The following is a 22,287-nucleotide window of genomic DNA, read 5'->3' on the forward strand; positions in this document are numbered from 1 at the left end:
TGGTGTGAAGTAAGAGTCTATAACTCATGGATTTGTACTTATTAAATGTTCTATTCTCAATTATAGTCATTATTCTTAATGATGCTCAAATATTATAATTACGCTGGCTCCTATGTCCTTTGGACATGTCCCCATTTGTCTTTGGATACATCTGTGCTTTCTGGTTCTTCAGTATTTCCCCTGCGACATCCCTGACATCAGCCATTTCTCCATTTTTCCATGAGGCTCTGGTTCCTTTTAGTGGATAGACCTCTATGGGTTCTCCTTTCTACAGGGGTAATAATCAATTCTAAACCTTTCTAACAGACAGGGTTATGCATTATAACTTTTAAAAATCATGAGTTTATATTGATATTTTTCATTCATTTTTAACATTGCAAGTTTTGCTTCTTTTATTTTACTTTGTTTTTCTGATTTGTTATTTTTTTAAAAATTCCTTTATTGTCATTGTAGTGATGTTTAAATGAGATTTTTCATATTTCTATCATCAAACAGAATGTCTATACCCTTTTGTCTTCTCCTTATGCATTTTATTTCTGGGAGCTGTCCAAACCTGTGACCATTTTAGAACTAACTAGGTAAGAATCCAAAGAAATTGTCAAAGAGTTAAGGGGAAAAAAACCTGCAAGCTTTGGTAGAGAAAGCTGCTCTCTAAAAATTCTATGAACTAAGAAAGAGAAGTTTTCTTAATCTTTCTCCCTTTTTCTTTCTTTATAGTTTGGAATGGTCAGCTGTCATTGTGGATGAAGCTCACAGAATCAAGAATCCAAAGGCTAGAGTAACAGAAGTTATGAAAGCTTTAAAATGTAATGTCCGCATTGGCCTCACTGGAACCATTCTTCAGAACAACATGAAAGAACTGTGGTGTGTTATGGACTGGTGAGTGAAAACACTTATTAAAAAAAATATTTAATACTTCTTTAGCTTAATTCTGCCTTGTTTGCTAATCTTTAGTTTCTGAAACAGTCATTTGTCTGTTTTTAGATGTTTGATCTGAAACATGGTATACAGAGTAGAGTTCCATAAAAACCTATTTGTGTATCTTTCTCTTGGTCCCTGAAGTAAATAAATATACACATTTAATTACCAGTTCCATCATCTTCTTATGGGTATAAACTGAAACTGTCATAAAGAACATTCTGTTTTCTTTGCTTTTGTTTTTGTTGCTATTAATAAACAAGTGACTTAGTATGTCTCTTAGAAGCAAAAAGAAGTCAATGTTTTTCTTTTTAGATAACTTAATAAAGCCCTCACATTTTTCTTATTGCCTTTGTAAAGGGCTGTGCCAGGACTTCTAGGTAGCAGGACCCATTTCAAGAAGCAGTTTTCTGACCCAGTAGAACACGGTCAAAGACACACAGCAACGAAAAGAGAACTAGCCACTGGCCGAAAGGCCATGCGAAGGCTTGCAAAGAAGATGTCTGGCTGGTTTCTCAGGCGTACCAAGACTCTTATCAAGGATCAGTTGCCTAAGAAGGAAGACCGGGTGAGAACTGCATTTGTGTATACTATTAATTTCTTGTCATGTTTTATTTTTTTCTTTAGAAGGGGAAGTCTGCCTCCTGCGGTATTCTGTGAATATAGTTTCTTTCCTTTTACTCTATGTAGAAAAAAAATTGTTACATACAGAATTTCAGAAAACATTAATTGAGCCCAGTTGTTTTCCTTACTAACTTTACTAACCTGTTAGCTAATAGGTTTATTGTTAGTCTACATTAAACTCATTTCTCATCAAGACTTTTGATACAATTCTTCCTCAATGAAGAAGGAAGTGCATCTCTCCCCCCAATATATTTTCTATTTATACTTTGTTCTTTAGTCTACTATCTACCACCTAGTATATTCTTTGGTACCTTAATTCTAGCTACAGGACCAAAGTAGTTAAGAGCTTTTAAAAATAGACTTATTTCTCATAAAATGCTATTCACGGTTACATGACTAACAATTTTTAGAATTTGTAGGAAAATTACATTGTTAATTGTTTAGAAAATTTGAGGAGTTGACCTTAAGAAGGTTTTTAAAAAATATATATATAATGATCTTCTTTTATGGTACTTAATATTATATATTTACATTTTTTTAAAATCTAGCATTGTTTTATACAGAAACTCCTGTATTTGCTCAGGTGCACTTTTGCCTATTTGTTGGCAATAATATTCTGTTGTAGTGATAATATGCATATAAATATGTATAGATAGATGGCTTTTCCCCCTTGTTCACATTTCTCAAAGCCCTGCTATGAGCATAGTTGGTTTTATGATCCTAGCTATATGCAGCTGGATATAGAAGAATTTTATTGATTTTCGATGTTATCAGGAATATAAAGGTCAATTGTGTCTTTCATAACTTAGTGGAAAATATTGTTTTTCATATTTCCTTTTCTTGAATTTGGACTCAAAATAACAACTTGTATTTGCTTTTATGTGATTTACTTAATTTACTAATCTTACAACATATGAAATACAAATACTGTATTTTCAGTTTCCAGTCATATGAAGTTTTTGATTCTAAGTTTTCCAAGTATTTCAGCAAGCATTTATCATTCATACCATTGTTCTGAAATCTTCCTTTTTCTCTTTTCAAGTTTGTTGTTTGGCCTAAACTTTAATTATGTACCACATGATGATGTTTTAGTCAACAATAGACTATATATACAATGGTGGTCACATAAGATTATAATACCATATTTTTACTGTACTTTTTCTATGTTTATATACAAATACTATTGTGTTACAATTGCCAAAGTACTCAGTGCAGTCACATATTGTACAAGTTTATAGACTAGGAACAATAGGCTATACCATATAACTTGGGTGTGTTGTAGCCTTTACCATCTAGGTTTGTATAAATATACTCCATGATGTTCACACAACAACAAAATCGCCTAATGATGCATTTCTTGGACCATATCCCTGTCACTAAGGAATGCTTGACTGTAATTTATTTGTATGGTGGGCTAATATAGAACCCTGAGAAGACCCACAATATATTGAGACATATACAATTGACCCTTGAACAACATGGGTCTGAACTGTGGGAGTCCACTCATATGCAGATGTTTTTCAATAAATATATTGGAAAAATTTTGGAGATTTGTGACAATTTGAAAAAATTCACAAACTACATAGCCTGGGAATATTGAAAAAATTAAGGAAAAGTTAGTTATGTCAAGAATGCATAAAATATATACAGATATAGTCTATTTTATACTACAATAAAATATATACAAATCAATTATGCAAAATAAAAATTTATCAAAACTTATGCACACATTTATAGACCTTACATGATGCCATTTGCAATCAAGAGAAATGTAAAGAAATGTAAAGATGCAGTATTAAGTCATAACTACATAAAATTAAATGTAATACATACTGATAATTTTCTAGCCACCTCCTGTTGCTATTGCAGTGAGCTCAAGTGTTGCGAGTACCCCCTTAAAATGCCATGTAATACTAATCATCTCTGTTTGAGCAGTTCCTCTCTCTAATAAATTGCATATCACAGTCAAAAAGTGATCTCTCATGGTTCTTGGGAATTTTTCATTGTGTTTAGTGCAATACCATAAACCTTGGGTAATACCAGGGGACCAGTATGAAATTCCACTAGTGATGCTAGAAGTGCTTCCAAGAAGCAAAGAAAAGTCATGATGTTACAAGAAAGAGCTGAATTGTTTGATACATACCATGGATTGAAGTCTGTATCTGAGGTAGCCTGCTGTCTTAAAATAAATGAATCCAGTGTAACGACCACTGTAAAAAAAGAAAAGGAAATTTGTGAAGCCATTACCGCAGCTATGCCAACAGGCATGAAAACCTTGCATTTTTTGTGAAATATCTTTTTATCTCATATTAAAAATGCAGCTTTTATGTGGGTACAAGATTGCTATGAGAAAGGCGTACCTTATAGACTCTAATATGATTTGGAAAAAAAGCAAAGCCATTTGGCAACTTAAAGCAAAAGAGAGGTGAAAGATGTAAAGCTAGAGAATTTAATGGCAGCAAAGGATGGTTTGATAATTTTAGAAATTTTAGAAAGTGGTTTGGCTTTGAAAAGTCAAGATAATATGCAAAGCAGCTTCTGCTGACCAAGAGGCAGCAGACAAGTTCCCAGATGCCATTAAGAAAATCATTGAGGAGAAAGGATTAAAAACCCAAACAGGTTTTTAATGCAGATGAAAGCACCCTACTCTGGGGGGGGAAAAAAGCCACAAAAAATATTTATTAGTAAGGAAGAAAAGTGAGCACCAAGATTTAAGGCAGGAAGGGGTAGGGCTAACCCTACTGTATTGTGCAAATGCAGTCAGGCTTATGATCAGACTGCCGTTACCTATAACCTTATTTATATGGCTGCTAACCCACAAGCCTTGAAGGAAAAAGATAAATACCAGCTGCCATCTTTTGGCTGTACAAGAAGAAGACCTAGACAACTAGAATTCTTTTTCTGGGTTGATTACATTGATGCTTTGTTCTTGAAGTCAGGAAGTACCTTGCCATAAAAGACTAACCTTTTAAGTTCTTTTCATATTGGACCATGCCGCTGGCCACCCAGAATCCCATGAGTTCAACTCTGAAGGCATCAAAGTGGTCTACTTGTCCCCAAACACAGTATCTCTAATTCAGTCTCTAGATCTGAGGGTCATAAGGACCTTTAAGGCTCATTACACATGATACTCTATGGAAAGGATTGTAAATGCTTTGAAAGAGAACTCTGATAGAGAGAACTTCATGAAAGTCTAGAAGGATCACACTGTTAAAGATGCCATCATTGTTATAGAAAAAGCTGTGAAAGCCATCAAGCCTGAAACAATAAATTCCTGCCGGAAAAAAACTGTGTCCATGTGTTGTGCATGACTTTACAGAATTTATGACAGCCGATCAAGGAAATCATGAAAGAGATTTTGGATATGGCAAAAAAAAAAAAAAAAAAAAAGTGAGAGGTAAAAGGCTTCGAGATATGGATCTTGGAGAAATTCAAGAGCTAATTAAAAGAAATTTAAGACATGATAGCAGAGGAATTAATAGAAGACTTGATGGAGATGAGTGCTTCCAAACCAGTGCCAGACAATGAGGAGGAAGACAGGGAAGGAGTGCCAGAAAACAAGTTGACATTAGACAATCTCGCAGAAGGGTTCCTGTTGTTCAAGACTGCTTCTGACTTCTTTTACGACATGAACCCTTCTATGATATGGACACTGAAACTAAAGCAGATGGTGGAAGGGATCGGTACCATATAGAAACATTTTTAGGGAAATGAAAAAGCAAAAGTAAGATAGAAATTACAACATGTTTATGTAGTTACACCGAGTGTGCCTGCCTCTCTTGCCTCCTCTTCTACCTTATCCACCTCTGCCGGCTCCCCAGCATGATCAAACCCTCCTCTTTCTCCTCCTCCTCAGCCTACTCAGTGTGAAGACAATGAGGATGAAGACCTTTATGGTGACCCACTTCTGTTTAATGAATAGTAAATGTATTTTCTATTCCTTAGGTTTTCTTAACAACATTTTCTTTTCTCTACCTTAGTTTATTGTAAGAATACAGTATATATTCTTCTGCATGTGGATATCCAGTTTTCCCAGCACCACTTATTGAATAGAGATTCTTTTCCCCAATGTATATTTTTGTCTGCTTTGTTGAAGATTAAATGACAATATGAGGATGGTTTTATATCTGGGATCTCCATCCTGTTCCAAAGGTTTATATCTCAGTTCTTATGTCAGTACCATGCTGTTTTGGTTACTATAGCCTTGTAGTAACCTATTACAACTATTTGTTAATCAACTATTTGTTATTGGTAAGACTTCCAGTCAACAATAGGCCATTAGTAGTTAAGTTTTGGGGGAGTCAAAAGTTATATGTGGATTTTTTACTATATGGGGGGCGGTACCTCCAAACCCTCATTGTTTAAGGATCAACTGCGTAAGGAAATCACATTTGTTTTTTTGTATTATGATTTCTTTTAATTAAAATAACTGGGGTTTATTTGAAAATGAAATTATAATTTATATTGTCTAGAGTGATTGAGAGAATTGGGAGAAATTGTCATTATGATGTAATTAGAGGAAAAAATTAGTTTATGAGCAGTTTTCACTATTATAATCTGAAATCAGATGTGCATTGTGATCATTATTGCTATTAAAAAGATACTAATAATTATCTTTATTATCTTGGCAGATGGTGTATTGTTCTCTGACAGATTTCCAGAAAGCTGTCTATCAAACAGTGCTAGAAACAGAAGATGTGACTTTGATACTTCAATCTTCTGAGCGTTGTACCTGTAGTAGTCGCCGAAAAAGGAGAAATTGTTGTTATAAGGCAAGCATTTCAGTATGATATCTTTACTGTCTTGCTTTTGATTATATAGTACTCTGCTCTAATGTCAAAGTAAGTAGCAGATAAGATGACTTTTCCTCAGACAGTTCTTTAACTTTCACAGCTATAATTTTTTTAAAAAAGGAATAGTTGGCTGATTCAAAGGTAGTGAGTTATCTCTTGATTGTTCACAGGTAGTTACAGATCAAACTCTTTGTTCTACTCTTCCCCCCTTCTCACTATTGCACTGGCCTAGTCTCAAAAAAATGGTAATCACATACAAAATACAATATTCAAATGTATTTTCAAAAAGTTAATTTTACAAAGTAAGCTTCAATTTGATATCCTTCGTTTCAGTTTTTATTGGGAAATACTTTGATCTTGAAATTTCATTTCACTTTCAGGAAGTTTCTCATTATCCATTAATGGTAAACTAATGTACTCTTCTATAGCAGCCTTAAATATTCTGATGTTAAGTATGGTATCAATGTAATAGAAACTCTATTATTAGTAAAATAAAGCATATTTTTTAGAAATAAAATTTATTTGTACTTTTTTACCTTCTATCTATATTTCTGCTCATTTTCACCTCTTTATTGAAGTTATCTGTCATATATCTGTGTATATAAAGGGACCCCAACTAAATATTTATCTAAATTGATATTTTTTATTTTATTTTATTTAAAATTTTTTATTTTAGGAACAGGGTCTCACTCTGTCATCCAGGCTGGAGTGCAGCAATGTGATCATAGCTCATTGCAGCCTCAAACTCCTGGGCTCAAGTGATCCTCCTGTCTCAGCCTCCAAACTAGCTGGTACTATAGGCACATTCTTCCATACCTGCTTATTATTGTTATTATTATTTTTTTGGTAGAGATGGGGATCTCCTTGTGTTGCTTGGGCTGGTCTTGAACTCTTGGCTTCAAATGATCCTCCTGCCTTGGCCTTCCAAAGTGCTGGAATTACAGGCATGAGCCACTGCACATGTCCTAGATTGATATTTATTCTATCTCATATATTTTGCTATTTTTAACCACTTCCTTTTTTTGTCATAGCCCAGTTTCCTGGGGAACCTTGGAGTGTAAATGGGAGATGAGAGAAGAGGGGTCCACATAGTGGTGCCACTGCACTGTAGATTTTTTTTTTTTGCCAGGAACCCCTTAATGGCAGCGTTTTTATCACTGTATCATGAGAATAAATACTTTCTGTAGTGAAGACTTTCTCCCCTCTTTTATGAAAAACATCATTGTGTTACGATTCACCAAAATTGTGATTCCACATTAGTGATTTGTGGATATTTCATATAAATAGTTGACCATCATTTTCTTAGAATTTTTGCCAAAAGTAAGCACATAATAAATATTATTGTAAGTAATATATTTTATGATATAAGCAGTTACATAGCCATGTTAGTTTTTTCTTATTTTTATTTTCTGTATTTCTCTGGTTACAGACCAATTCACGTGGTGAAACAGTGAAAACCTTGTATCTCAGTTACCTTACGGTCCTTCAGAAGGTAGCTAACCATGTCGCGCTACTGCAGTCTGCTAGCACCTCCAAGCAACAGGTTTGGGTTGGCTTTTTACATTTCTTTGTGATGCTATTAGTATAAATATTTTATATTTGTTATAAAATTTCTTAGCTAAATATCCTTAAGTTTTTTGTATGAAATTTTAGAGGAAACTGACTTGCTTATTTTTTGATTTAAGTATTAAGGAGTATGTGCACTTAAGTTTAAAAGAAAAACCTCTCAAAGTAAGAAAATGTAAGCTTAAATTAAAATAATAACTTTTTATGCCTGTAGTAATGTTCATGTATTTATTTTTCCAAACATTCTTTGTCATAATCACTGAATAAGACATATGATGAGCCAGTCCTATTCCTCTAATAATCTACTGGGTAAAATGAGGGTTTATAATAATCTGTATATTAAATATTAAGGCTATTTCCCAAGCTGGCAAAAATCAGTAATTTCAAAGTTTAAGCTTAAACACAATCATTTACTTTGGTCATTTCACTTGTGTCTTATTCTAGAACATAACATAAATGAAAAGATCTTTTTAATAGCCATTTATGTAATGATTTTATATATTTTTGTGTTATAGTTGATGCTGTTTAAATATAATTTTGAAATCTCATAATAATTTATGACTGCCACATTAGAAAAAAATTTTTTCCCTGGGGCCATGGTGTTTTATTAAAACAAAGCTATCTTTTCTAATTTGTTATTTTTTATTGTTTTCTGTGCATGAGTTACATATAAAGCAATCTACATTTTTAGAATTAAATTGTCAATATTAATTGTAACAATAAGAATATCAACAAGTAAGATTTTCACAAACCAACTGCAGGGTTTTGCTTCACATGGCCCTGGGCTCAAAACTAGCCTGAGTTAAATACAAGTCACAAGGCAGTCAATGTGTTAATATTGTTCTTTGATAGTACTCTTTACTCCTTTGGAAGTCTTTGGCTCCTCCTTGTTTTAGAAATCTTAAAGAAGTAATGATAAAGTTAGTAGCCATATCATTAATAATTCATCAAAGCCATATATGTTTAACATACCACTTTAAGATTTTCTGAATTAGTCTGACTTGGAGAAGGTAAAATCTTCAAAGTAATATATTCCTTCTCAATTGAAATTTTTTTCATAAACAATTTCAATTTATACAGGTTTAAATGTGTTAAGTTGAAACATTTTTCCTTCTACCTTTTCCCCTCAAGGAAATACTTATCAAAAGGATATGTGACCAGGTATTTTCCAGATTCCCAGACTTTGTGCAGAAAAGCAAAGATGCAGCCTTTGAAACACTTTCTGACCCTAAATACAGTGGAAAAATGAAGGTAAGAGCTCTTCTTTCAGGTGGCATACACAGAGGGATGGTACACAAAATATTTGTTCAGTGGTATGGCAGGGACACCAAATAATCCCAGCAGGTACTCAATCACTCAGAAGAGACAGTGGCTATCGACAGCTGGTGTAGCTGTATCAACAATTTCTAGTTTACCATGAACCCTGCATACAGATGTGTGCACATAGTAGGTTCGCAGTAGCAGTTCCATCAAATATACTTCAGATTTCCTTATTGATATATTGGATTTACGCCATTTTAAATTGTATGCTGTTGTCACATATCTAATAGCTTCTCCTCAAATGTTTAAGGAAATAACCTACCAGAAGCTTAAATGCTAATGCAAAACAGGTAGGTGAGGATAGGCATTAGCTTGGAATCAGAGAAGGGAACTTCTTGAAGAATTTAAGGTAGGCAAGACCTCTATGCATAGACTGAATTTTCTTCCTCTTAACTTGGCTTACAAACCTAGATTGTAAGGTTGCAAGGGAACATTTGTTACATAAGAGGAAACTGTCCTGTAGCTGTGCTGCTCTTGGTGATGTGCTATGAAGGAGGGGTGTGAAAGTAAGGCTAGGTTCTGCAACCATGACCCAAGCCTCTGGGCATTGCCTGTGACAGCAGCCTGAAATGCTGACAGCTTTCAGCCTTCTTGCAACAGAATTAGTTTGTTTAACCCCTTAATAACCATCAAGAATCTTTATTTTGAGATTCACAGATTTTTACAGAATAATTCTCAACTTTCTCTTATAATTAAGAAAAAGGTAAGTTATTTCTTTTGGCAAAAGGAGTAAAAAAGAAGTAATTCAAAGGAGTCAGTTTTTGTTTTTTCTTAAAATTCTGAAAATGCTTTTAGCAGTTAATCTAGATAAGCTCATCGTGGTTTAGTTTGCTTGGGACCTCTAAATTCAATGATATAAAATAGAAGGTAGGAATTTATATAGTAAAGACGATTGTATTAAAAACTTGTGTGTTTTTTAAAATAAATACATTGTGTTAATGAGACTATCATATGATTTATTATCACAACAAATAATTCAAATATAATAATATTTCGTAATAATAATCTATTTTTGTCTTCTATTTCATTGACTTTATTTTTAAACGAAAAAACATAAAAAACCCAATTAGTTTAGAACTGAGCAGCTATTATTCCATAATGTAAGCCAATAGAATATTTCCAGAAAACTGCATTATCCACTGCTGTTCATTTAAATTTTATTCCTTGCAATTCTTCATTAAAAAACTACCACTCTTTAAGTTAAATAGTTTTATAACTCTGTGTTTTATATTTTTTGCATACCCATTAAAGATATATTTTTGAAATAGACTCTTAATTAGAGTTATATATGTAGGAATAATAATGTCTGATTAAGATAATTATTAGATTTAATTTTATTCTGATGTTTAGATGGGAAAAAGCAGGAGAAGTTGTTGCTGAAGGCTGAGTAGGTATCTTTACATGTGAAGGAAGCAGGTAATTTACTTGTTTTATGAGAAAGCACAAACAAAACAGAGGCTGATAGTAATAGACTAGGGATATATGTTTAAGACTATGTTTCATCATTTGATTAGCAACATCAGCTGCTGATACTGATTTGGTGATGCAAAACCTGTCTCATAGAATTATTGCCTATGGGGTTAAGAACTCCAAGTAATTGAGTTACATGTACTTTTTGAATTCAGGTGATAAAAGATCTTTGTCCTCCTTGTTATAGATCAGTCTGCAGCTGCCAGGACTCTGTGAATGTAATGTGTGCTGTAGTCTTTATAGCCTCAAAGCTACACTCATGACCCTAGCTCTTTCTCTTGAATGTTAAGGTTTTTGACCTCAACTACCTACCATTCAAAGGGATGGTCACAAGTGGCACTCATTCACCTGATAAGGATCCTCACTTTTCTTTCCCTTGAGAAATGCTACAGAGCCACTTACTGTGAGGGGCACCAAAAAAGAGTAGGAAACCTGGCTAGGCTTACACAAGGGTCATGTTCATCTTTCTAGGCATTTCTGACTAAGTTAAGAAAAGTTAGACCCAAGATTCTTTGCTGTAAATGCCCAAAATTTAGGATTCCTTTTTTTTTTTTTTTCTTAATTCAATAGAATCTTGGTCTGTCGCTCCAGCTAGAGTGCAGTGGTATCATAGCTCACTGCAACCTCAAACTCCTGGGCCCAAGCGATCCTCTTGCCTCAGCCTCCCAAGTAGCTAAGACTTCAGGTGCTCACCACCACGTCTGGCTAATTTTTCTACTTTGTGTAGAGATGGGGTCTTGCTCTTGCTCAGGATGGTCTCAAACTCCTGACCTCAAGCAATCCTCCTGCCTTGGCCTCCCGGGGTGCTAGGGAGTGAGGTGTGAGCCACCGTGCCCAGCCAGAATTCCTTTACAGGTGGATTGTCCTGTTCTGTGGAGGACGATTGAGTGATAAAACAATTCGGTCTGCTTTGTTAAGACTCTGACATATATTGAATACAGTATCATTTTTTAAATTTATGGCAAGGGATCTTGATTTATAATTATTCATTTAGTTTCTTTAAACTAGCCTAATAAAGATCTCCAATCTAAAAACGTTCACTTTTCTTATTACTTTCTGTAAATTATTTGAAAATACCTAAAATTGCAATAGGTGTGATACCACTCAAACAATGAGAATGGATTTATATACAATATATCCTTGGTTTAAAATATTGACTCAGAAAGGGGTAGGGGGGGAGAAGGGTGAGGGATCACGAACAACCTGTTGGGGCCAATGTACACTATTTGGGTGACAGGTACACTAAAATCCCTAACTTCACCACTGTACAATTCATCCATGTAACAAAAAACCACTTGCACTTAATTGTTCAAATCTATTAAAATAATTAAAAAATTATAAAGAAGAAAAAGAAGCAGAACAACTGCATTTTCTTCAATGGGAAGTGGTTATAAGCCACATTAAATTCTTTTCTAAAATGAAGATATGAATAAATTGTGAATAAAATATTTAAAAGATAAAAATAAATAAATAAGATGTTAATATCATTAGGAGAATGAAAAGACAAGCCCCACACTTGGAGAAAATATTTGCAAAACAATAAAGGACTGGTATCCAAAATATACAAAGAACTCTTAAAATTCAACAATAAGAAAACAGTCCAATTTAAAAATAGGCAAAAGATCTGAATGAATACCTCACCAAAGAAGATATACAGATGGCAAATAAGCATATGAAAAGATGCTCAACATCACTTGTCATTAAGGAATTGCAAATTAAAACAACAATGAGATACTATCAGAATGGCCAAAATCCAGAATACTGAGAACCCCAAATGCTGGTGAGGTTGTAGAGCAACAGGAACTTTCATTCATTGCTGGTGGAAATGCAAAGTGGTACAGCCACTTTGGAGGACAGTTTAGTGGTTCTCACAAAGCTCTAAAATATTAAATATTTAAATTTAAAAAGTATTACCTTAAATACTCTTATCATACAATCCAGCAATCATGCTCCTTGGTATTTACCCAAATGAGTTAAAATGGGTTAAATTTTAATGAGTTTTTAATGAGTTAAAGACTTAACATCCATACAAATATCTTACATGAATTTATTCATAATTTCCAAAGCTTGGAAGCAACCAAGATGTCCTTTAACAGGTAAATGGATAAGCAAACTGTGGTGTAGCCATACAATGGAGTATTATTTAGCAATAAAAGGAAATGTGCTATCAAGCTACAAAAAGACTTGCAGGAACCTTAAATGCATATTGCTAAGTAGAAGAAGTCAGTCTGAAAAGGCTACATACTATTATTAATATACGATTCCAACTATATGACACTCTGGAAGAGGCAAAACTATGGAGACAGTAAAAAGATCAGTGGTTCCCAGGAGCTCTAGGGGAGGGAAGGATGAATAGGCAAAGCATTGAGAATTTTTATGACAATGAAACTATTCTGTACAATATTGTAATGGTGGGATATGTGTCATTATACCCATAGAACTATACAACACAATGAATGAACCCTAATGTAAATTGTGGACTTTAGTTAATTATAATGTATCAATATTCATTCATCAATTGTTAGAAATATACCACATCAATATTAATAATTATTAATGATATATTTTCTAATAATGTTAATATCTATATTAGTAAGAGAAAGTGTGGGGGCATGGAACTGGGAGAAGGAGAGGAAGTATACGGGAGTTGTCTGTACTTATCAATTTTTTTTATAAAATAAGATATCATTAAAAAGTTAATGTCTTATGTGGAATTCAAATGTTCATACTTTTTATAGAATAGGTTATTTTATTAAAAAATAAAGCTAAATAGGCCAGGCACAGTAGCTCATGCCTGTAATCCCAGCACTTTGGGAAGCTAGCAGAAGCTCTAGACCAACCAGTCTGGGCAACATAGCAAGACCACATCTCTACAAAAAAGTTAAAAATTAGCTGGGTATAGTGGCACACACCAGTAGTCCCAGCTACTTAGGAGGCTGAGGTAGGAGGATCACTTGAGGCCAGGAGTTCAAGGTTACAGTGATTATCACTGCACTCCAGCCTGGGCAACAGAGCAAGACCCTGTCTCTAACAAAACAAACAAATAAAAAAATGAAGCTAAATGCATATAAAACTTACTTTATATGTCCCCCAAATATTAAAATAATGTTTACCTGATCTGTGACATTTTTATTCACCATTTGGTTATCTGAGTAGATTTTTTTTCTCCATAGCTTTTTTTGAGGGACTTCGGGATAGGAGTCAGAGTTACCACAATGTTTTCTGTTCCTTAACTATTGAGAGTGTTATATTGGATATAAATTTTTTTATTTAAAAGCTTAAATATTTATCATTGAATAGATTAAATTGCTTAAGTATTTATCTCATAGTTCAGAAAAACTTTAGACTTAGTACAGAAGATTCCTTTGCTCCTCTGTGGATTGCTTTTCCACGGTGTTCCACATTGCCAGATGTGGAAATAAAAATAACAGTATTACTGTTATACACAAGGCTTTGGACTGTCTGCTTCCTCCCTGTAACCACCTTGTGTGGGGGCAGATTATTGGCATTTTGAGGTCAAAATCAAATCTGGAAGTCAGAGCTTACTGTAAATAGAGAAACAAAGGGGAGAAAATGAGAAGAGGTGTATATCTGACTGATTATTCTAAGAAAATAAATATCAAGTCTTTTAGAACCTAGATGTAATGGAACACATTTCATTACATCCATCTACAGACAATTTAAATACTTCCTAAAAGGAATGCTGCTCTGTAATTTGGTTTCTTAACATATTGTAGGTATAAAGAAAGTGTATTTTGGAAATTAAATTAATCCATTTAAATGCATCCCATAATCTAAAATGCTTCCTTTTTATTGAAACCAGATGAGATGAAATAAAAGTCTGTGGGAACTTTACCTCGTTATTGACAATATGGTGATGAATAACATTTGATGTAATATCTAATACTTTATTTCTCCAACTTGGAAAAAATAAAGGGAATTAGAAAAGATGACTGAGGTTAGTATTGTATAAAAATAATTTTAAAGAAATTCTCAAGTGATGGTTATATGTATAAAGTGTACTTTTAGTTGGAACTGGTTCACTGAGATTGTGCGGTTCATTTTCAGGTCCTTCAGGAGCTTTTAAATCATTGCAGGAAAAACAGAGATAAAGTTCTTCTCTTCTCTTTTTCCACCAAGGTGAGTTTCATCTACAGTGTATTCTTGATTGGCCCAGCCCTAACTCCTGAGGCATAAGGCATACGGAACACGACAGCTTACAGCCACATTTTCTGTCTTAACCACACAGTAGGAAATGGTAGTCAGGTGAGCAACTTACAAGTTTTCAAACAGACACTTAAATTTCAGTTATATCAGGGTTACTGTTAAATAGCAAACTCAAAGTTAGATTTTTATTTTCTGTTGATGTTAATTGCTAATGAAGTATTCTTTAAGACATTTAAGATATTTTAGAACTTAGAAAATAGCACAAATAACGAAAATATATTTACATAAATGATTTGACTAGTAATTTTCTTTTTATTTGGCTTCAGTTGTTTAAAAAAATGAAGAGGTTGATTTTTTTATAACAAAGGTAGCTGAACATTAAAGCCAGTTTCAGGATAACAGAAATATATGGGTCAGAAGTGAGAAAAATATTTATTGCTCTTGAAATTATAAGAAAGAAGTTGTGAGCACCAGTAATTAATACTCAGTAAATCCAATCTCTGTAATGGCATGAAACTTAATAAAGCAAGAATTCATGTTTGCCTATCTCCATGCCTCTCCTCTAGCTGCTTGACGTGCTGCAGCAATACTGTATGGCATCTGGGCTTGATTACCGACGACTTGATGGAAGTACAAAGTCAGAGGAAAGAATCAAGATCGTGAAAGAGTTCAACAGTACACAAGATGTTAACATTTGCCTTGTCTCCACAATGTAAGAAAATAAAATTTGATAACTTGATTTTTATCTAATTGTTTTTAAGATTTAGGGCAATTTTTAAACTATTACTGGCTTAATTTTCAGTGGTTAAGCTTATATTGCCTTGTTTTATTTGGCTGTAAGGAGAAGCAGCAAAAATGCTATTATTACTAAAATAATATCTTGAGATATTTTTTCTCTCATTTCCTTTATTATCACTGAATTCCCCTTATAAGTCTGGGTTTATAAAGGTAACAATAAAAAAAAGAGTGTTTCCTCCTAGGAATTTTCTGTGGTAGTGTTTTGACTCATGTCTTGTGGTCAGAACAATCAGACTTCTTATTAATGGGATAACTGAGAATCATTTTAGTAGCAGTTTTCCAGCTGTGCTCAGGGAGCCCTCAAGAGCCCCTGGGGGCCAGTTCTTTCCTCTGCCTCTGCCTTGTCTCAACTGAAGCAGCTCCACAGTTAAGAGGTTTTATAAAAGGTAAATTGATTCTAACACCTATTTATGAATAGCTCATTAAGAGCTTTTAAAGAATATACATAATTAAGAGAAAGACTTAAATCAATATGAACACCTAAGTAAGATTAATCCCTTTTGGGGGGATAACAAATCTATAAGTTTTGATATCTTATGTAGTAAGAATTTTATAGATTCACTCCCACTATCTTTCAAAAAGAAAGGGACTTTAAACATATGTAAAATGCACAAAGTAAAAATTAAATAAGAATAAAAATTAACTTAAAATGAGGAATAAAATATGTTTATGAATGAGCTACTATAGTTGCACACTGAAATTATTCTTGAATTCCTACAACTCAGGCAAAAAGAGAGCAGCTTTGGATTTCCATTTTACTGTAAATGAATTCAAGAAGTAATTTCTCGCCTCAGTCCTTATACACAGAGCATTAAATGACATAGAATACTGTCTTCAGTTAAGTTTTGTAAAGCACACATACACTTTCTTAATTTTAAGATAATGTTTCAAAGTAATAAATGCACTAAACAACAGTTCAAATAGTACAGCACCTGTAATGATGAGCAGTCTCTCCCTCCTCTTCTGCTCACCTGCGGGTCAGTTTGCTGAGAGCTCCCATAAAGCTCCTAATTATCTCTTCCCCTGTGTCTCTCAGAAATTGCTTACACATCCACTGAATTTTTAATTTTTAAAGACTGTATTTTTCATTTTTAGAAGTCCTATTTGGTTATTTCAAATCTGCCTTATCATTTTACTTGGATTTCGTTCTTTATGATTTCTAGCCTTTCTTTTATTTCTTAGTAATTTTAATCATACTTTTTAAGAATCTCTTTTTGAATGGCATTTTTGCTCCGTTAACTTCTGTACTTGGGGGTGCTAATCCTTCTATTTGTTGTTTCCTCTGGCTCTTGCTTATTGGAGATGGTTTCTTCACATGTTTTGTCATTTTTTTTTCTTTTGAACTTATCTTCAGTGGGGCTTTTTTCATCTGTGGAAATCCTTTGGAGACTGGTTGTAGGAGTTTTCCACCTGTGTGGTTTTGCTTTGGCGTCTGCTAGGCATCCTGACCAAGGCAAGGGAAAAAGTTTTGGATTTCAATTTTCCTGTGACTGAATTCAAGGAGTAATTTATTGCATAAGTCATTACATAAAGAACCTTACATAATATAATAAATACATCCTTCATATATGGTTTGCAAAAGACACATAAGCTATGTTTTTGTTTTTCTCATTTTGCACCGATTTATATTTAATTTCTATTATAGCAGAAGCATTTTCACATTGGCTTAGCCATTATTTTGCCTGAATAGAAAGTCTTTCAACTTTATACAACTTGGAATACCTGTTATAAAAGAGGAGATGTTTGCTATTTATTATTATTTGTCTATAAGTACTTTTGTAACTTTAAATCACTGCTCATCTGCATTAGATCCATTTTTCCTGGATTCCATGCCTTCTTCATTCTTGGTTTGTCCCCTTGTTTTAGTGGAAAATATTAATTTTTAATGTTTGGTCCATCAACTTTCTATGTATCTTCTCAGTCTTTGTAATGAGCATTAGCACACACCCACCCTTTCTTCTACGTTTGTCACCTGTCCATACTACCTGTCAACTATTTTAACTTTTACTTTGTCAAAGCATTAATGGTTTTATTAAGTCCTACAACAATAACCAGGTTATTGTCCACAGGTTGACTCTAAAGTTTGGAGGCCAAAAAGCAGCATTTACATTATTATGATTTTGTAAGCATTCTTTAATGCCAGGCCAAGTACTGCTAAAATAATTTCTCTGACTGGTCGTGACCTTTCAGCCAATTCAAGGAGAACAGTCTTGGTGTCAACTTCAAATGACTTCTCTTTTCTAAGACTTCAGCCATTGTTTTATGTTTGGACAGTTCAGTTCATTTTATATTTCAATGATAACTTTCTTACTCAATTTTCTTCCCTCAGTGTATTTTTGCCTTTTACAATAATCCTCAGTGTGTTACTAATTCTCATTCACACTTTCTCTTCTGTTGAGTCCTCTGTATCCTGAAGATCTTACTCCTGAAACCTTTTATCCTCTGTTTCAATCTGGCCTCTTTGTTTTCTAGACCTGATAAAGAACGGTCATCTTGAAATTTTCTTTCACTGCTCTTCTGCACTGGATCTTTTTCCTGGGTTCCCTGCCATTTTCATTCTTACTTTGGCCCCATTATTTTCCTGGGAAATATTCCTCAAGTAACTTTGTAAGCCAGGATATATGGAAAGCAAACTTTCTGCATCTTTCAATATACGAAATGTCTTTTATGCGCCCTCTCACTTTGGCTAACTATAGAATTCCAGACTGCAAATCATTTCCTCTCGGATCTTTGAAGGGCTTGCAGCATTGTTTCCTGATATTTAGTTTTACAAAATAGATGTTCGATACCAATCTGATTCTCATTCCTCTTTGGAAACTCGTAAGAATTTTTCTCCATCTATGGTATTCTTAAATTTCACAGTGATATTTGAGTCTTATTGTGGATCTTTGTTCATTTATTGTGCCAGGCACACTCTGAAGGTTTATATTCTTTTTTAACTCTGGAAAAAATGCTTTTTTAAGTTATTTCTTTTATAATGGCTTTCTTTTCTTCCATTTTCTCTGGTGTCTCTCTCTCTCTCTCTCACCAGGTTTTCAGACTTTAGAACTCTTATATTGATTCTTTAAATCTCTGAACTTTTCTCCCATATTTCATGTTTTGTCTTTTTGTTCTATGTTCTGAGTTATATCATTTTCCAATATTATTATTTTATTTGAAATAATTATATTTTTAATCTAAAATTTTTCTTGCTTTCTAAGCTCTTTTGTTCTCTGAATTACCTTGAACTTTAACTTTTCATAATCATTTCATTCAGTTTATTTAAAGAAGGGTCATCTGGCATTTTTCCTGGGTTTTGGTTTTTTATTGGAATTATTTATGTTATTAATGACTTTGAGCAAAATTGGCATTTTTATGATATTAATCCTTCCTATCCATGAACATGGTATCTCTTTATGTTTATTTAGGTTTTTTCAGAAGCATTGTTTAAATGGATACTTCCTTTGACCCTTTAAACTACTTCATTCATAACAATAAAACTTATTAAAGATATTTTGTGGAAATTGAGATATAGTTAAGATGTACTTTTTGATAGACTTAATTGATACATGAAGAGAATGTAGAGGAGCTAAGGAATGAACAGCCTGCATGCTTATTAGGTGTCTGCCTCAAATGCCAGTCCTCAGCTTGAAAAGGGCAACATTCTATTTATTGCTTAAGGAGTAACCCTTTGCTGTTAGTCATATAAAAACAGTGACAGGTTCTAAAGTTTAGGTTTCTGAGTTGTATTATCATCAAATAGAAGATCATCTCATCTCCAGAGGTAGGGTATAGGGCTTTTTTTTCTTTAGAAAGAGCTTTGCCTCTGCTTTAACTCAGCCAGGTCTCAGTTGTAACTTTGGAAACTCTCTGAAGATTGCTACCTCAACTAGCAGAGACCTTCTCTGTTGCTCTCTAAGGCATCTGAGATGAATTTATATCTAACTTCACCATCAAGAAGCTAACAGGAATAGTTGATTAGATTTATTAGACATATGAACCTGTAACTTTTTTTCTACTTCTTTTGTGTCTAAATCCCCCCACTCCCCTGTTACCCCTGTTCTGTTCTTTTTATCCTTTCTAAAACTTCCTTCTATCCCACCTCGCTCCTTTCTTTAAGTTCACTTCTCTGTGACATCTTTATGCTATCGCCTCTAATAAGTAATTTTCCAAAGGAAAAAATTCAATTTCTATTGAGCACTGAACTTTAAGTCAGAACATCTGGGTTTGTATTCAGACACTAACCACTTAGGAAGCCTTGAAGAGGTTAATTAATTTTTTCTGATTCTCAATTTCCTCATCTGAAAAATAAGAATAATATTTAGCTCATAGAGCTGTCTTGAAGATGAAAGAACCAGTATAGATGAAAATGTCTTGCACAGTTCTTGGTAGATAGTAGATGCTTAATAAATGTCAATGTTATTTTTAATAGCACTGTCTAGGGAATGGACACAATTGAAGCTCAGACTCGGGGGGATGGGGAGGCATGGGCAATATATATAGCCTGAACTTTTGTACCCCCATAATGAGCTGAAAAACAAAAAAAATAAAAAAAAAAAAAAGAAATTGTAGAAGAGATTATTGCCATTTTTCTCTCCCTGGATGACTAGCATCCAGTGTGAAGCAGTATCTGAGTGTGAGTTGAGTTTTGTCATACAGTCTAAGCAGTTGACAAGGAAAAATTTGCAATATAAAGCGTCAGAAAAAGGTTTGAAAGACAATTGGGATTAGAAAAATGATTGAGAAAGAAAATCATTTTGTTCTTGTTTTTTAGTTTTGCCTTTTCTTTTAAAAAATACAAAATTTTATCATTGTTATAGTATTAATATAAAGTAATTATTAAATATAGGGTATGTAGATCAGCAAATTCAAAACATGGAAAAATCACAATTGCTGTTATATAAAATCTAGTAAGCTATGCAGGCAGCTCAGTACACAAACATTGTGTACATTCAGTTTTGCTAAAACATATCTTTACTTTAGAAATGACTTCATTCCAAAAGAAATGAATAGTATTCTGATATGTTTTGGCTCATAGAAAAATGAATCTAACAAAACCAGTAAATAATTTTATATTAATAAAAAATGTCAAAAATATATCATTAATGGCTTCTGTTCGCTATATACCTTAATCACAGGTCAGAGTAAATAAGGATAAAAAGTTTGGCTTCATATGAGTGGCAAAAAGACTCTTGCAGCTGAAATACTAGACACAACTTCATTCTTGGTATTAACTTTCACAGTTGCACACTGGTTGACTAGAAACAATTTTCTAAACAGCCCTTATCACTCGAACCATAATGCTTTCATAATTATTCACTTCTAAGGATTAAGAATGTGGGGTACTATACTTTAAAATTAAATGTTTCCAGATGATATAGTTGCCTCTAAGTAGTCCAACACCATGATTCATAAACTTTGAAAGGCTCTGGAGAAAAGTCATTTTCTGTTTCTTGTAACTTCTTCCAAAAACCTGTCTTAACTTCTCCAGAAAGATGAGGACATTACTTTTATTGTATATCCCAAGAGAAAGAGATTCTAAACTACTGATTTAAAATATACTATTAGAATTATGTTATATACCTATTGTTAAATCTGCCTTTATTGCTTTATTTTATCTCAATCTCATACCTTTTTGTTCAGTTCAACGGTTTTCATTGACCTTTAATATGGGCCGAGAAGAATAAGAGATTTTTCCCCTTTGAAGAGCAATAGAATCCAATAAATGCTTTACTGGAGTTATGTGTGTGGTTCCATGAGCATTTAAGGAATAGATAGATTTAAAAAGACATAGAAGAATGGTGATTTTAAATTGGCCCTTTATAGATAAGATTTTGTTAGAAAGAAAAGGAAAAGCAGGTTTAGGTAAAGGGCATTTTAGGCAAAGAGAACAGCATAGGTATAAAAATGACCAGAGTACTTAGGTGGCTCATGCTTAGGACACATGGAGGGAAGAGCTGGGTATGTGACTAAATAGGAGAAATCATTTTTCAATTTAACAAAACTCAGGCCGGGCGCGGTGGCTCACGCTTAGGACACATGGAGGGAAGAGCTGGGTATGTGACTAAATAGGAGAAATCATTTTTCAATTTAACAAAACTCAGGCCGGGCGCGGTGGCTCACGCCTGTAATCCTAGCACTCTGGGAGGCCGAGGCGGGTGGATCGCTCGAGGTCAGGAGTTCGAGACCAGCCTGAGCAAGAGTGAGACCCCGTCTCTACTAAAAATAGAAAGAAATTATATGGACAACTAAAAATCTATATAGAAAAAATGAGCCGGGCATAGTGGCGCATGCCTGTAGTCCCAGCTACTCGGAAGGCTGAGGCAGTAGGATCGCTTAAGCCGAGGAGTCTGAGGTTGCTGTGAGCTAGGCTGACGCCACGGCACTCACTCTAGCCTGGGCAACAAAGTGAGACTCTGTCTCAACAAAAAAAAAAAAAAAAAAAAAAATTTAACAAAACTCAGTTTAACAAAGAGATCGTGCATGTCCATTCTGTAACAAGTCCTAGAGAAGGAGCAGCTCTTTTAAAGTTTATTACTTAAAAGTATGGAGGTGGAGGAAGAGTTGTTTAGAAATATGTAAAAGGATGATTCCAATACGGTAAGGCAAATGCAGGGTAGAAGGAAGCACAAAAGAAAAATATTTAGTTCAG

General features: G+C 33.8%; 1 protein-coding gene across 2 annotated transcripts in view; it reads left to right on the forward strand.

Annotated features, from left to right (window-relative positions):
- ERCC6L2 (ERCC excision repair 6 like 2) overlaps positions 1 to 22,287 on the forward strand; it is a 130,999-nt gene that overhangs the window by 39,424 nt on the left and 69,288 nt on the right. For both annotated transcript variants that reach the window (XM_069474054.1, XM_069474055.1), the window contains exons 5-11: positions 718 to 879; positions 1,279 to 1,486; positions 6,174 to 6,314; positions 7,765 to 7,878; positions 9,033 to 9,152; positions 14,760 to 14,831; positions 15,425 to 15,570. In XM_069474054.1, the coding sequence (XP_069330155.1) occupies positions 718 to 879; positions 1,279 to 1,486; positions 6,174 to 6,314; positions 7,765 to 7,878; positions 9,033 to 9,152; positions 14,760 to 14,831; positions 15,425 to 15,570 (963 nt within the window). The remainder of the gene's footprint in view (positions 1 to 717; positions 880 to 1,278; positions 1,487 to 6,173; positions 6,315 to 7,764; positions 7,879 to 9,032; positions 9,153 to 14,759; positions 14,832 to 15,424; positions 15,571 to 22,287) is intronic.

The sequence above is a fragment of the Eulemur rufifrons genome, chromosome 7 (assembly GCF_041146395.1).
Source record: "Eulemur rufifrons isolate Redbay chromosome 7, OSU_ERuf_1, whole genome shotgun sequence".
Taxonomy (NCBI): Eukaryota; Metazoa; Chordata; class Mammalia; order Primates; family Lemuridae; genus Eulemur; species Eulemur rufifrons.